Source organism: Carassius gibelio, chromosome B5, assembly GCF_023724105.1.
Source record: "Carassius gibelio isolate Cgi1373 ecotype wild population from Czech Republic chromosome B5, carGib1.2-hapl.c, whole genome shotgun sequence".
NCBI classification, from domain to species: domain Eukaryota; kingdom Metazoa; phylum Chordata; class Actinopteri; order Cypriniformes; family Cyprinidae; genus Carassius; species Carassius gibelio.
This window is the reverse complement of record NC_068400.1, coordinates 34,363,637-34,381,019: the sequence shown is the minus strand read 5'-3', so window position 1 is coordinate 34,381,019 and position 17,383 is coordinate 34,363,637. Positions and strand designations below refer to the sequence as shown.

General features: G+C 35.1%; 3 protein-coding genes across 3 annotated transcripts; 1 reads left to right on the top strand and 2 right to left on the bottom strand.

Annotated features, from left to right (window-relative positions):
* Positions 1–169: 169 nt before the first annotated feature.
* LOC127957397 (actin-related protein 2/3 complex subunit 5-like protein) lies at positions 170–4,774 on the bottom strand. The gene is made up of 4 exons (XM_052555920.1): positions 4,403–4,774; positions 1,196–1,268; positions 940–1,116; positions 170–839 (listed from the first exon to the last, which is right to left on the bottom strand). The coding sequence occupies exons 1-4, from the start codon at positions 4,540–4,542 to the stop codon at positions 777–779; spliced, it is 453 nt and encodes a 150-aa protein (XP_052411880.1). The 5' UTR covers positions 4,543–4,774; the 3' UTR covers positions 170–776.
* A 1,856-nt stretch (positions 4,775–6,630) lies between these two features.
* On the top strand, positions 6,631–8,738 carry zmat5 (zinc finger, matrin-type 5). The gene is made up of 5 exons (XM_052555918.1): positions 6,631–6,930; positions 7,005–7,067; positions 7,161–7,241; positions 7,416–7,527; positions 8,071–8,738. The coding sequence occupies exons 1-5, from the start codon at positions 6,804–6,806 to the stop codon at positions 8,210–8,212; spliced, it is 525 nt and encodes a 174-aa protein (XP_052411878.1). The 5' UTR covers positions 6,631–6,803; the 3' UTR covers positions 8,213–8,738.
* Positions 8,739–9,282: 544 nt separating this feature from the next.
* On the bottom strand, positions 9,283–16,612 carry LOC127957392 (calcium-binding protein 7-like). The gene is made up of 5 exons (XM_052555916.1): positions 15,608–16,612; positions 14,176–14,319; positions 13,682–13,794; positions 13,134–13,281; positions 9,283–12,154 (listed from the first exon to the last, which is right to left on the bottom strand). Exons 1-5 carry the CDS (start codon positions 15,714–15,716, stop codon positions 12,027–12,029), a joined length of 642 nt encoding a protein of 213 aa, XP_052411876.1. The 5' UTR covers positions 15,717–16,612; the 3' UTR covers positions 9,283–12,026.
* Positions 16,613–17,383: the final 771 nt, after the last annotated feature.

Here is a 17,383-nt window from a genome sequence, read left to right as displayed (position 1 = left end):
TGTAAGTCTATATTCCGCAGTTCTGACTTTATAACTTGGACAAAAAAGTCAGAATTGTGAAATAAAAAGTCACAATTACCTTTCTAATGTTTAAGTTCAGTTGTGACAACTGAAGTTCATACTTTACATAAATACTGCACTAAAAGTAAATCAAACACAGATGACGACATAAAGGAGATCCATTTACTTTAATGTAGCAGGCACTTTAAAATGATCCCCAGTCTACCCCTTTGGTGTTCCATTCTGTACCCCATCACTGGTTCCATTTTTAAATCTCAGCACAAAAACAAAACAAAAGAGTATGGGACCAAAGATGTAAAATAAAAAATAAAACATTGATTAAAATCTAACTTTTTCTTTTGTTTGTAGCACAGAAAACACTTCAAATCCAATAACAACCTCATATGTACGAGCTGATTCACCTGATCTTACATATGCTGTATTCACCATATTATTCATAGCACATACACCATGTTTGTTTTGTCTTCCACGGTAGATTTCTTCCCACTCAAAACCATGTCGGATTGAAATCTTTTTGATGCCAGTATATCATACAACAATTTATGCTATATTGGCAAATGAACATTACTTCACTTTTACACAAGCAAAAATTTTTCAGATTGAAACAAGTGCTTCGGTGTTTCTCTACAGTTTTTTTTCCCCTCCAAGACAGAAGCATTCGAAATGGTCTTTTCTTCTTTCCTTTTAAGCAACAGGCAAACCTGCCTCGTGTCCTCGGTGTGACAGCGTCACTGTCTCCAGGTTCGGTCAGGTAGTCATACAGTCTTCCTGGCTGTCATAACTCGAACAATAGAGCCTAGTCCTCCAACAGCAAATGCCTGTTACAAAAGACAGAAGAAAAATGTTTTTATGTTATTCAAAGCCCTCCGAAAGGTGTATTGTTGGTGTAAAACACCTTGATAGCTTGTGTTTATTTACCTTTTCATGCCACTGCAGCAATATGGCACTGCTATTGTCTGTGGGCTTCTCAAAGCCTTTGTAGATGTACTTCATGAGAAGATCAACTTCATTCTTATTGAGAGATTTAACAGCGGGCTCTATATCGATGCTCTTAAATGATGTCAGAACCCTCAATACAACAGCCTGAGCTCTTTCCTGAGAGAATGAAAGACGGGAAAGATGCAATCGTCCAGTCTGTACCTCATATGTTTTACTCTGAAGTGTAATTCTGTACCTTTATTGCTGGGTTCCTGCTGTTGATTGGAGGGTTCCTAAGAGCAATATGAAGGGCTGCCATCATGTCCCCTGTGCATTAAAGCTTGTTAAGGAAGACTTCAATAGCTCAAGGCAAGCTCTTACCATACTAACAGTACAGAAAAGGAAGCATTAAATTTTGCATAAACTGACACTAGGAGGAATTAAGTTTTTCGGATGAAGTTGTCTCAAACACACACACACACACTAAAGCCCAAGAAGGAATTTCTCAAAACAAATGAATCTTTCAGACGGGACTAAACTCTTAGGAACGTGGATGATTGATGGTTTGGTGCGCGGCTGCTGCCTGCCACTGCATTCTCCAACAACTGTCACATGTACTGAATCACACCGTATTAATATGGAGATAGACGTGGCTATCCCAACTAGATTAATTTCAGATGAGACATTAATATCAACTTTTAATCCAAGTATTAAAATTTTAGGCGCTGTGACCTCAATATTAAAAATAGAAGACCTCAACATAGAAGCAAAGCAGAGTGTTCAGCGTCCTAGTGTTCCAGAAAAGATCTGACTTCTTTTCCCTAGATGTCCTTTTATCATGCTGTGCTAAGGACATTCCACTTCCACTTCTTGGGATAACATATCCATTGTAATATAGAACTTATGGATTTGAGCTCAGTATGAAGAATGAAAGATTGTATAAGTTGAACATCTACTGTACATGTATTGAACAAGGTTCAAAAGAGAGCACTCCTTACATTTACATTACCACATGATGACAGACACTTCTCAAAATAACCAATCTCAAAGGAGCATCAATGACAATTGAAAAAAATCCAATGAAATATACACATGCATACACTCATATACATATGTACAGTTCTTATTTTAAAGAAATGGTTACCTTTATTGAATAAGGATGCTAGTTTCTATTTCATTCAAATTCAAATTGTTCTTTTGAACTTTCTATTCATTAAGGAATCCTAACAAAAATATATCATGGTTTCCGCAAAAATATTAAACAGCATAGCTAGTATTAAGCAACTTTAATACTTTTTCAACACCAATAATAATAAGAATATTTTTTTTCAACATGAAATCAACATAGGCCTATTGAAAATCATTTCTGAAGGATCACGTGACACTTCAGTGACTGGAATACTGCTTACTAAAAATCTTCCTTTTTCATCACAAAAAAAATTACATTTTTAAAATATATTAAAATAGAAAAAATATTTTTTAATTTTAATATTTTACAATATTGTTACTGTTTTTTGATCAAATATATAAAGTAACTTCTTTCAAAAAGTAATCCCAAAATTTAGTGCATAATTAAAAAACTATAATTATTATATAAAATTCTAAATATTCATTTGTTAATATTATTATTAAAAAGTTAAAATGTTCCCTATATCATAAATGTGATAAAAGCATGTAAAGCCAGAAGTTCATTCAAAATGTCAACAAACTCTACAGGGACCAAGACAGGCTCCTGTGGGACCTCTTGTTTTTCAAAGTGAGCTCTGTGTTCTATAATAACACATTGCGGTTCAGCAAGATCAAGCTATTTGCATTCTGCCCCACTGCACAGAAGTGCTGCTGCTAAACAAGTCAAATGCTGATGCCTCCTATGTGAGAGGCAACTCTGCAAAAAAGATGTTGTCTCACTAGCTAGTGGCTACAGCTACTCCAACACATACCATCTGCAGGAACTTACTGAACCGGGTACCATGGTAGAGCAGAGAGGAAGAGGAAGCCCGATGCAAATCAGAGGTTTCTGGGCACAATTGGGGTAGAAAGCCCTGAGGTGACTGGCCTCATATTTTAATTCACATCCTGCCAGGCCCAAATCCCAACACTTTACACAGCAGAATGATCACATCATTGGCAACAACTCTTCATCCAAAACTACAGGAGTGCACGTTCAGGCATATTTCACCTGTGAGCATAACCTGCACCATGGAGATCATAAACAAATAGAAAGATCACAGAGACAAATCACACCATCGTCCACCTCAGACTCTACAGTACACAAGGAAACGAGAATTGCAACGTGACAACAGCGTTTGGATTCACAGCTCCCTTAACAGGTTTATTATTGTGAGAGAATTTAGACGACTGTTTGCTTCAAAAGTCTATTACGCAGTCTAACCTAATTAAAAAACTGTGACAGAATGATGTATCTGGAATGTCACTCACAGCGCTCTCGTTCTCAACAAGACAGCAAAACACTCTTGAGGAAAGACTACAATATACTATATAAAATAAAAGAAATCCTGAAATGGAAATCCTGTCAAAGGTTAATAACATTTTTAAATGTCACTTCATTCAAATACGAAATACGTTTCTGGATCAACAAGCGTTTAAAGATCTGAAATTTCTTTTGTTCCCCCCATCAGGTTTTGAATGCAAATTAGCCCTTTTAATCCCAGCGGCTACATCTGTGATGAAAATGTATTTTGAATTTGAATAGTCTAAAAACTATTTCTGATGTATTTCATGCAGAGTTGTCACCTGTAAATGAAAGCACGGGCTTCATGATTACATTTTTACATGACCCAAGCTGTTTAATTCCTGTTTACCTCTCTAAAATATAAGCACCATAAAAAAAAGCATTTAAAATGTCATAATTCAAACTATGTTATATCACTGTCCCATAAAAAGCATGATCAAAGGAATCATAAACATCACATTTGTGACCACAAGGAAAAGTTCCACCTGTGCAAATGTTGATGAAATGTTAGATTTCAAACTCTTACATTAAATTATCCCCCCTCACAGAGTTTTGATTACAAAGTTATCTTGGGTCTTACTGAGCAATTTTAACATTTACAGTTGTGACTGTAAATAAAATACAGTTTCAATAGACTGTGCACCATTTAGGATATGTATGTTATTTCACACCCACTAGAAACAGTTAATTTTGCTCTAGGGAAAGCAAACTATAATCATGAACTAATATTTTGAGCTGGTGCTCAAGACTGGTCAGACAATACTTCTTACTATTATCAATGCTGAAAACAAGTAAAACTGTATAATATATTTATAGCAACCTTATAAACTACACCAAAGTATCGCTGCAACTTGAAGAAATAAATCAACGCGTTGTTAAAATGTTGTAAACAAAGCCACACAATCATCACGTCATCGTGCCCTAGTACTGTACAGAGGCGCGCTCTCATGTCACAATCCCTAATATCGTTACGCTCACATTAAAGGATATTGCCTGATAAGGCTGTCGACTTCCACCGCATCAGGTCCTTGCTGCTCGGCAGGCTCGTCGTGATCGTCCACGAATTTATTCTCGTCGAATTCATCAATGTCCACCTTTCTGAAGCGCGAAGACAGCGTGTTCTTGGCCATCGGGGCCAGTGTCCCTCTCCAGCGTCCCGTGTGCTGTAACAGTACTGTGCTCCGATGGGAGATTTCAGTCTCTGCTGATAGTCGGCGTCAGGGACTCCACAATGAAGCACATCCAAAGATGGATGAGTTGCTTAGTCAAAGTGGGCTGCGTTCAGTGTGTTATACCGCCACACACCAGCACGAGCACATGAGCCGTTTCAGTGTACCGATGCGGAGCCGCATATTTAATATGAAAGGTATGATAGCAAAAGCTGGAGTACTACTGCCACCTGCTGAGTGGGAGTGTATTAAATTATTTTACAGTTAAAGGGATAGTTCACAGGGAATTCTGTCAATATTTAGGAATATAGCTCAAATGTATGAATATATAGGGCCTAATAACAGTCAGTATTCCCTTATCAAAATTTTCACAACCAAAGTCAGCGTTTATTTTCTTTGCATCTTTTCAACCGGCAGTGAATTCTGTCAGTTTGTCCCATCTAAATAACGTTAGCTGTATTTCAGCCATATTTTTAGGACTGAAGTTTATTTTTAGTTAGTGAATGTATTTGTTTTATTATTACTATTTGTCACAATTGTAACAGGTGTAAAATTGCACAGGCGAAATTGTTCAATTGTGCAGTAAGACCCAAAAGAAAACTGAAGAAATAAGAAAAATAAATAAAATAAAATAAATCAAAATATAATAATAATAATTTAGCACAACATTAATTAAAATTCTGAAATTGTATAACTACTTAAAGGGATAATAAGTATAAAAATTAAATAAAAAACATTCACAAACTAAACCAAATTAAACCCTGTGGTTCGTGACGATACATTGATGTGTAAAGGCACATGAAACTGACACAAGAAACGGAACAGTATTTATATAATTGTTTACTTCTGATGCGCTGCAATGCCCGAACTGTCTGAACTGTATGCACGCCTCCTCAAAACAATGTATTGTCAGAAGCTGCAGGGTTTAATTTGGTTCTGTTTGTGTATTTGTATTATTATTCTTTTATTCTTTTATTTTTTTATTGTTATTGTAAAAACGTTTGTTTAAAAAAATCTCCCTTTGCATTCTACTGAAGAAGCAAAGTCACCTACATGGATGGATGCCCCGGGGGTAAGCAGATAAACATAAATGATCTACCCCTTTAACCTCCCCACTGACTGTATTATGTATTACAAGATATGCAATCATTATTTGTTTATGACACAGACCTAGTAATGGTTTGAATGTATTAAATAGACCTTTTAAATATTATATTTGTGACCCTGAACCACAAAACAAGTCATAAGTATCATGGGTACATTTGTAACAATAGCCAACAATACATTGTATGGGTCAAAATGTTATTTTTATTTTTTTTACTTTTATGCCAAAAATCATTAGGATATTAAGTAAAGATCATGTTCCCTGAAGATACTTTGTAAATTTATTTCTGTAAATATATCAAAACTTAATTTTAGATTAGTAATATACATTGCTAATCTCAATATTTAGATTTTTTTTTTTTTGCACCATTAGAATATTTCCCTATAACAGTCATTTTCAAAAAACATCTAAAGACACATATTTTACACCAGCACTTGGCCAACTAATACTAGCACTTACATTCTCTATTCTATTCTATTCTATTCTATTCTATTCTATTCTTAAAAAACAAACAAACAAACAAAAAACATAGCTAAGCCTATGTTTACTGCCCAAGACTAACTGAGACTTGTCATGGCACTTGTATATTGTTGTTTTTCTCTCGTTGGTCTGATTGCTTCAATGTTTCTCATCTGTAAGTCGCTTTGAATAAAAGCATCTGCTAAATGATTAAATGTAATGTAAATGTAAATAACAAACCTTAAGTTGAAAGCTTATTTATTATACTTATGACTGTTTTTGTTATGTGTATTATGATCTTTTTTAAATGCTTCTTTTTATCGAGTTTATTTGACAGAAAAACAAACATAAATCAATCTGTATATGTATAATTGATAACTAAAATAACACCAACAGTTGTTGAGAGCACAAAATGAATTCGTCTCAAATGGAAACGTGTTGTGAAGGCGGCGTTTGTCCGCTAGAGGGTGCTATACGTCATTTAATTCTGAGTCTGCGCAGGCGCAGGCAGTTTGTTGTGTCCGCCATATTGAACTGCTCTCAGAAGGAACGTATCTTTCGTCGAGGACCCGTTTTAAAACTCAATTTAAACAATTTTCTAAATTAATTAGTGTTTTTAAATTATGTCTGATTTGTAGTGTTTCCTGCATAGTGAGCAATGGGGAAGAGATATTACTGCGACTACTGTGACCGCAGTTTTCAAGACACCCTACACAACAGAAAGAAGCACCTAAACGGCGTCCAGCACCACCGGGCAAAAAAAGCCTGGTTTGACAACTTCAGAGGTACTCACAGAAAGCTTCACAAAGCAGTAGGAGGCCACAAAACAATAAATCACGTTTTTAATTTGTATTTTCAGACGCTGCCACAGTTTTAAATGAAGAGCGGACAAAGGAGCCCTGCAGAAAGTTTCTCCAGACAGGTACAAAATGTGACAAAAGAAGCCACACCGCTGTGTAATAAGTTTTCTATTATGAAACTGATAAGTTAGCTTTTTCCTCTTACTGTCTTTCAGGACAATGTGTATTTGGTACAAGCTGTCGTTTTTCACACATGTCTGAGAGACATATGAAGATGCTGGAGCAAAAGATTGATGGTGAGGTGCTACAGCAGCCAGCAGCAGCTTTCTTGGACCTTCATCTTATGATGTCTTTTAGATATGTCATTGATCTTTAAGTCATGGTTTAATGAGAAGGCAAGCTGTTGTGTTACACATAGACATTTTCGCAGTCTGTTAAACTGAGTAGCAATTGTTGCAATTTCCTGTCAGATGAAAAGCGGCAGAAGGAAAACCCTGACCAAGATGGATCATCTACCGTGCGCAGCATTGATGAATGGCTTTCCAGAAGAGAGAAGAAACTGGCTGCTTTGACATCAGGAAGGTACTTAATGTTTGATACTACACAGAAAGACAGAATGATGATTTGAAAAGGCTGGAATGTTCCCAGCAAGTATTTCATTCACTAAGATGGGTTTAGTTCTTAATTACTTTGACTTTGATGTTGACAAATGATCACTTTTCTTACTTGCATGGAACTCAGAATTCACACTGGAACATCAAGGATGATGCTCATTTTACCCATTGTTTGGGTTTTAGTATTATACCAATTGCAGAGACTATTATTATTCTTATTCTTATTATTATTATGTCTAAAACAACCAATTTAATGTTATGATTGAGCATGTTGCTGAACTTATTGGATGAAGAATTCCAGCTGCTTAGGTGCAATTAGGTGTTTTAGAGCATTCAAAATGCATGAAAAAGCTTGTTTTAGAGGTCACCCTGACACACATTAAAATGAGATGCCTGCAGCCTACAGCTGTGTCATTTGCATAATTATCTGCATATAGGTTTCAGTGGTAGAGAAAGCACACATATTATGCTCTTGAGCTCAGCAGTCACCTGTAACTCCTTTTATTTGCAGAGTTTTAAAGATGGAAGAGGAAGAATGTGCGGAAAACATTGAGATACCTCCATATTTACTGTCTATTCCAGATCTTCCTCCATCTCTTCATCCTCCACCAACTGGTGGTTGGAGAGTGACGCAACACAACGAATGGGGTTGAAATATAATTTATAAAAGTTATTTTTTAATTATTCCTTTTTTTCCCTTCAATTACATACTGATAACTATTATCATTACAAAGCCCTTGTATGTAATTCCTTAAAGGTATAGTTCACACAAAAATAAAAACAAAATTGCTGAAAATGTCCTCACCCTCAGGCTGTCCAAGATCATTTTGTTTGTTTTTTCCTTGTGATGCTAAATTTCTCCAAATATGTTCTATCACTTGCTTTGCAATAGGTCCTCTGCAGTGAATAAGTATTGATCCATTAGTAAACAGCAAGTGATGTAATGCTAAATTTCTCCAAATCTGTTAAAAAAAAAAAAAAAAAAAAAAAAGCTCTTGGAAGGCCCGAGGGTAAAGACGTTTTCATCTAATTTTCCTTTCAGGGTGAACTGTTTCTTGTAGGGAGAACAGTGTGTATGTTCGTATCAAATTGTATGGCTTAAACAACAATCATGTTTTGCAAGAATAAAGAAGTTTACATTGTGGATAGATTTATTTTGAATAAAAACAGTGAATTGAATTTTCTAATGTTGAGCTGTAATTTGTGTAACCTGAAAAGAACACAATGTTCTTTTCCCTTTATAAGTTAGGTGTTAACATTATTGATTGCTTTTATTTGCTGTGTATCATGAAGCGTTTTCAATTTAGTCCTGATTGCTTGTTGCAGGGACGTTTTGTACTGCTAGCTTGCATGGCCTTGGTGAATTCCTCTTGTCAGCCCTGATGAATGTTACACTTGATTGGGATGCATTACTTTTAAAAGCCTGGTGATAAAAGGTCTTTTTGGATAGGCATTAGAGAAAAGATAGTATTAGTTGTCTAAAACAGTTTCGCTGCTAGATACTATTTGTTGATCTAGTTGATATTATTTACTTAATGCTAGCAACAGTATATAAAGCTCATGGAAAAAATAAAAAAAGTTAGCAGACCCATTCCACTGAAGCATATATGCATATTCATGTGGAAATATGACCAAATAACCAGCTTCCTTTTTTTAAAAGTGTTGCATACTAGTGTTGCATACAAGTGTGATGCAAACAAAATGACAGTGAGAAAGACCAAAGAAGAAGCACCACTGTTTTAATTCATTTCTTCACATGGTACAATTAAATGTAACATCAGCACATGTTGGCACATCATAGATTCAAGGTTGTTTTCTAGGGCTACATTGATGCAATATGACATTACGTACATCAGTTGGATATATTACTGTTACATCACTACATTAATATAATCAAGTGAGCTAATTTGTAACTGCCAACGTGTATCAGCCATTATGTAGTTGGGTGTAATAGATTTAATTTAAGTAAACGTGCCATAGTATTTCCATGTGGAATAAGATGAATTCATATAAAGAAATTTGAAAAAATACAAAAATAATACTATTTTTCATATAATCTTAGGACTTTTAACCATTTATTACTCTGACCGAAACCAAAAAAATATTGCAGTATTAAATAATAATACCCCTATTAGTGTGTAAAAACAATTTGCACAGCAGATCACATGTTTGAGCTTTGGAAATTGAGAGCGTGATATGTTTCTAATGTCCTGAAATCAGTATATCTCAATTTTTATAAGTGTAGATATATATAAATCGTAACTTTAAATCACAGTAAAATGTCATCAAATAAGCATAGATTGCATATTTTAACAACAGAGGCTGACACCACAGAATACAACATGTCAGAAAATTACAAATACATGCAACTGCAAAGAAACAGGGTTTCATCATTGCTTATATATTTTGCGCAAAGGTTGTCTTGTCATGTCAGCATTACCTTCATAAACTCTGAAGTCAGAATGTATGGGTTTGCTGAATTTGATTTCAGATTTTGTGTAATGTATAATAGTTATAATATTACTCTGAAAAAAGTTTTAAAGTTGTATATTGATATGTTGCACTCTAGTCTCACAAAACCAATGCAACACTATCATTACAATCATATGCGGCTGCAGATTCATTTAAATAATCAGTCATAACAGACTTAACTTACATTATTGTTTTTCCAAATTACGTCAAAGAAATTTTAATTAACAACTTGTATGTATCAGTTAAGTGTCATCTGTGATATAGCACAAAGGCGAATTAAATACTGAGAAAGTGCACAAAAATATACACTTTGGACTTCAAACCTAAGACACACAGAACAACACCATCCAATTTACTGTTTAGGCACTGAGATTACTGACAAATGCATAAATTACAGATAGATACTAGATGCATACATTTATTTTAGAGTATGCATAAGCCAAATATTGCTTGTTACCATTAATTCGCACCAAACTTAAAGCTATTAAGTTAACTTAAAAATAATACTTTTCAATAACTTGCATTGGTTCATTCTCTTTGAGTTAAGCTATGAATGCATAAACTTAAAGCAACTGTATGTAGTTTTGTGCATTTTTGCAATTTTGGATCCTCCTGCACTTAAGTGAGTGGAATTGACTGCTGTAATTACCCTGGGAAGCAGTACACGTGCATACTGCTGAAAAGCAATCCGCCCTTTTCGCAGAAATTCGTAGCCGCACACCCTCCCACAACAAAACAGATATTTGAGAGGAGAGTTTGAACCAAACAGGCCATTCGGTCAAATTATTTTGTAACTTATATTTCAAGGTGTTAAAAAAACATACAGTTGCTTTAAAAGCAAAATTAAACTTAACCTGTAATTTTCACGTTGCCCAAGATAATGTGGACACAAATTCAGTTACATTGAGAGAACGTTAATGTCCTGATGACTTAAAACTTTTAAATGGACCATTATACAGATCACAACACCCCAGAACAATGAAATCCACAAGTTCTCGAAGAAGAAAAAAAAATTGATACAGACTGATTATTCACTGACAACATTGATGTTATCAAAATGCTAGGAAACACGTCATGCAAATATGTATTAACACTCAGAACAGTTATATTGCAAGATATCGACAAAAACATTTAGTCTCACGTGGCACACTATACGAATAGCCTTTAATATTCAGTCTTTTTTTCACAACATTTTTTCTCACACAGCCAGCTGACAATTTAATAAAAGACCTGTCGACAAACAATCCTGAGAGTCAAGACTGGAAGAAATACTGTTTTTGCAAGTTAACAAAAGACAATTGCACAGGTTAGATTCAGTAACACTTTGGATTGTCACCAATTTTAAACTCTATTTTCCATCACAGTTTATTACTGGTAGATTTCTAGTACATTCATTTTCTTTTTAAATTGCTCTAAGCTTAACTACTCATAGATAGTTTGGAGGAATTAATTTCCTCTTTATATTCTGTATCCATTGTATCCCCACAGATCAATCCGGTGATGTTTGACATCATGTTGGTAAAATAAATCTAGGTTCTACTAGATCTAAAATTGTGTAGGGTACATGACCCGGTCACATGTTGGCGTAGTTTTGTCAATGTCATTGTGTAATGTTATATAAGACCCTGACACTATATCAATATAAAATGAATTACAACTATACAATACAATACTTTTAAGTATGATGTGCTACATTATAATAGATGTCTACTATGAAACATAAGCCAAAGAAAAAATTTAATATTTTATAGGACAATGATTATTAATATATCATAATGATAATAACACTTTTAAACTGTTGTTTTGGGCTAAATATTTATTTTGTCTGTCTAACAACAGTCTGTCTTTACCTTGAGTTTATATTTGAATGAAAATGCAGCCTTTGGTGTTTCTGTAAAACTGTGGTCGTTACAAACTAGTGAAATTAGTAGACTTTTTTGCATGTTTACCTTGTTTCCTTTTGTCAGTCAGTTATTGTCTTAGAAACAGAACTGTTCATTTCATTCCTCTTCGAAGCATCTGATTGGCTGCGATGAGCATGACGCTGATGATGAATGCAATGGCGAAGGCACAAATCAAGCTCTTGCGCACACAGGTGTGCTTGACTTGTTGCATGGGACTTGCTTTGAGGACAAGTTGGTGAAAATGGAAGAGAAAAGTTATTATACATAATACTGGATTTTTCCAACAGACATATTTATACAACATCATTCCTCAGATTTCATTGGTCAGGCAGTGTTAAAGGAGTCCAACAACTCTAGTACTCTTCACTCTTTACATCATTTAATTTGTCAGTATTTATGCGTTTCAGTTTGTTCTTCAGTAGCATAGACTTTTCAGTGACTCTGAAGGTTACATAGTTTCACCAGTAGGTGGCAATAAGTGAGTGAGTCATTGAATCACTCATTCAAACAAGGTGCAGATTAGTTGTGCTTTAGTTTAATATAATAAGCATTGCAAAACAGATAACTGCCAATATTGTCAAAAATGTAAATGACGCATACAATTTTTTTAATATTAGGGTTTCTGCAGCAGATAAAACAACACTTGTGATTGTGTGATATTGCAAACAATTTTTTTTTTTTTTTGGAAAGACAAATTTGATTTCATCAAACGTTTCATCTCTAGTTTCCCTTCAAGTGTGTGTGTGTGTGTTTTGCTTCATTTAGATACAATATGTGTATAAGCTTCTTACGCAAGGAAATAAAAAATTACCAGTGGTTGGTATTCAGTAAAAATATATTTCAACCAAAGAGTACAAAGTGCTCATCAGTATTACAGATACATTCCACACTGTCCTGCTTCAAACAGATTCATGAGCTCCTTTATTTCCCCTGGACTATCAACAGAATATGTTTCAGCTAAAAATACACTGCAGCTATAACCTCTGTGTCTTGGGTTTTTAATGGAGTTGACAGACAATTTTGATTGACACGATAATGCCCAGACACTTCATAATGAAACGGATGCTTGGGCACACACAGGGAGTGAATATGCTAGAGACAAACAGTCAAGGTCAATGTATCATGTTTGCCGCAATTTTCTTATCATTTTTTTTTTTTTTGCTTCGCTTTTGAGAATTGTTAGCATATGAAGACTTACTGTCAATATCTACTTGGCACTCGGGGCTGTTCAAGTGACTCTCCTCAGTCATGATGATGTTCTCGATGTCTTTCATAGTCAAATGGTCACAGAAGGTGTCATACAGGAGTCTTTTCAGCTCATCGACAGTCAGCTTTTGCATGTCACACTAATGACACAAGGAGAAAGGAGAGTAAAACGGCCCTTTTCATTAAAGAAGCAATGTTCAAAATGCCAAATATCCCTGTAAATGATGTAACAACTGCTAGAAATGATCAGCGGCCAATGCACAGATGAGTTATACTAAATAGCACATTTAAGAGAATATTGCCTTCTAATGGATTTAAATGACGCTTTCAACATTAATTTTAATTCAGTGTTATTACTATCAAATAAATGCCAGCAAGTTAATTGCAGAGTGTGAATAATGTATGAATAATCTTCTTTTCCACCAGTAATCACAGGGAGTCACAGAACAAAGGGACAAAGTAAAGCTGAAGCCAGACAGAACTAATCATTGAGTCTATGGGGGGAAATAATTGCGATTATTTCAAAGAAAACCTCCACACCTTCCAGAATATGGAGTCAAACTCGGCTCCACGGAATCTGTCAGGCATACCAGCTGAAGACAATTTTGGTCCGAGAAGTGCTACAAACTCTTCAAAGTCAACTTGACCGTCACCTGCGAAATAAAAGATACACAAACACAGGCCAGCTTCACTGTAACCTTTTCTTGAGGGAGATTGCAATCTTATGCTGATCCAGCAGAACACCCAGACTCGAATCTTTTGATTCGTTATCAGATACATCAGTACTTTGTTCAATGATTCACAATAACCATTACTATATTGAATTATTTTGCTCTTGCAGGTATTTTGTATTGAATTTGCAATTCCACCATGCCTCTCTGATAAATGCTCCCTTAACAGGGTTTACATCATGTAATCAAAACAAGACAAATTAATAGTGCTATCGATATATAATACAATTACCAGCATACGTTAACTACACAGAGCATGTGTGTCCAAAGATGTTTCTGTAGTTTTTTCAAGGGCTGCTATACCATTCATGTCCAGTCTCTGAATGATCACCTCCAGCTCCACTTCATTTGGCATGTAACCAAGAGAACGCATGGCCACTCCTAGCTCCTGTTTTGAGATGAACCCATTCCCATCACGGTCAAACACCTTAAAGGCTTCACGGATTTCTGCAGATGTGCCAAATACATTGCCATGTAACAACAAACAATGACACAAACCTTTTTAATGTTAAACTTAACAACATTCTCTATATCAGTATGCTTGACAGGAAAGTTGGACCACTTTGAGACTTCCTCCCAATTAATCAGAGTGAGTGAAATGAAATTAGGACAGATAAGTGCTATGATTGATTGCCCTTTAAATATCAGGAGACAATCAAATAAAACATTAATAATTACTGTCATTAAAAGTAGTTAATATGTGTCACAAGGAAATGTTATGTTATTCTGAAAACATTTTAATTTGCCAAGCCATATTTTCATTAGCCATGAAACATATATATACATACATACATATATATATATATATATATATATATATATATATATATATATATATATATATATATATATATATATATATATATATATATATGCAAAACTTTAACATATTATATTATATTAAGTGTATGAGCTAACATGGCATAAACCGTGCCAATGGTCTGTGGACAGTAACCTAATTGTAGCTAAAGCACAGACATAAAATTACTGTACATATGGTATCCGATTTTTTTAAAAATTCAAATTTGCTTCTTTTTCATATAAGAATATGATGATGAAATTCCCAACATCACTATGCAATTAAGAGGAAGGCCTCTATATCTTGTTCGGTGTGTGTATCATGCATGGAAAAGTCTTTATTAAAAAAAAAAATATATATATATAAACTAAATTATGGCATTTAATCTATTTAGTTCCACAAAATTTGTTTTCTTCAAGACACTTGAATGTAAAGAATGGAATTTTATTTTTATATGGTCCAACCATTAAAATGATTATCAGTTCATGCAATTGTGTTATTTAAATGTTTCTTTGGCAAAATATTTCTTATTATTTATAATTTTTGAATGTAATACAAATATTAAAATAATAGATACATTTGTATTAGTCTGTGATGTATTTGTATACATCTGTATTAGTGTGTGATCAGAACGCCCACCTTCACCCTTCATATTGTAATCTCGAACTCCACGATAGATTTAATCTGATGGCGTTTTATCTTAAATTTATCTCCAAACCAACACAATCGAAATGGAAATATTTACTTTTTTTTAACTATTTGCAACATTTTGTAATAGTAGTTTATAGGGAAAAAAACAAGCAGTTTCTTCATATTGGACAGTAGAGGCTGCCGCAGGGCGCTCTCCATGGTGCTGAAATCCACATTCACAAAGTACTAGCAGCAGTATCGCCAAAGATAACGTCTCCCTGCAACTCACAATGAAATATCACTTACCCTCCACTTCATCCTCGGGGAGGCTGACGGTACTCCTGTAGGAGAGGATATCTGGAATTGAGCAAAGTCCCCTGTACATGAACCTGGAAGTCACAGCACGAACTGGCATTTCTGCGAGGGGAAACTAACGATTGTGTCCTGATCTTCATAAAGCACCTGTAGTTCGACCACTGCAACTTTACTACAGAGCGCTTTCTGGTAGCTCAAAGCCAACAGTCAAAACGCGTGTCTGATTCGTCTCCATCCTGTCTTATTGTGGTCCAGGTGCGATTAGTCACTCTGCACACTCATGCAGGAATGATTATTCATTCGATCGATTGCGGATTGCTTTGCATCAGGTGAGAAAACTATTGCCATATGATTTCACGACTTCAAGCATTCAAGTATTGCCATTCAGATGGAGCTTGTATGGTAACTGTACGCGTATATTGCTGGAAATGTCCCCATGCTCTATACATCTTCAACGGGCTTTTGACGAATAAACGTAGAGCATCCCAACGCCTGCTCAAAAACAACGTGCCGTACGCTCTCCTTAAGATTACGGTGGTTCCATTAGCTTATATTCACGGGTACAGATGAGCAAGATGTGCGCAGAAACCTCCGTTCAAATGCAAAACAACAAAAAACACGAATTGTGTCACATACTAATGCGCATTACCTCCTGGGCATCCGCTTCCCTCAAGCGCTTGATGAAATCCTACAGGTAGTCGAACGGTCTCGAGTTGTACAAATCAGAATGTTTTGAATCATTACAATCACCGAGATTTCTAATATTTCAATTATTTTTGTCCATTAGGTACATCAGAGAAAATGTGGCATGCTCTATAAGTAAACGACAAATCACACGACAAATACAGAGCCCCCATTACAGAACGACAAATAACGTGTGCATTTACTAGAAATGACTGATGGTAATTGATTTGCGTAAACTCGAGATGCTAATAAGAAATCCAAGAAAGCTGTGCTCCGCTGCATCCTCGGTGAGATCTGATCCGCGAATGCGCGATCGCCTAATGCGTGTCCCTTCAGCCAAAGTCACTCGCCTACACTATACGCGCGCGCGCTCAAACGCGAGTACCATACCAAAGGCCACTTTCAATCTCTTTTCATTTTTCCAAAGGCTTTTTTCTTCAGTATTGTTGTTTGTCGGTAAATCAGCAAGTGTGAACAGAGCTGAATAAGGACACCGCTGAAAAATAATAAAAATAAAAATAACAAGACACCATCACAACATTTTTAATGCTTTTATTGATTATGGGACTTGTATTGGTTTTAATGGAAACTGTAATGGACCCTGTGGGTCTCCACTGGAAATTGGTCACCTTCTATTTGTGTCTTGTTAAATCCTAATGGAATATGTCTCAAAACACACTACAGAAAACCATTTTTTAAACGATTTTAATGGTTAAAAGTTGATGGGTTGTAATGTTTGTAATGGTATTTGTTGTGGAAACCATTAGAATTGTCTGTGATGTTCTAATGTTTTTTTTTTTTTTCAGCATGCAGGGTAGTTCTAAGATTAGTATAAATTAAGGATTTCCATTTCTCTATGGAAGCGCATAGGGCCATATAGTTTAATGAAGTATTCTAGTCTAATATAATACACTTTATAATGAATTTTAAAATATTACATGTGAGAGGTGTAATTTATATGATGAGAACCATGTAATATTATGTCTACAGTAAAAACTTTACTGTGTTAAACTATTGAACGGTTCTGATCATTTTAATCTCAATTGTGTATTTGTAACGTCTAGGTAAAATTTGTTCTTTTCA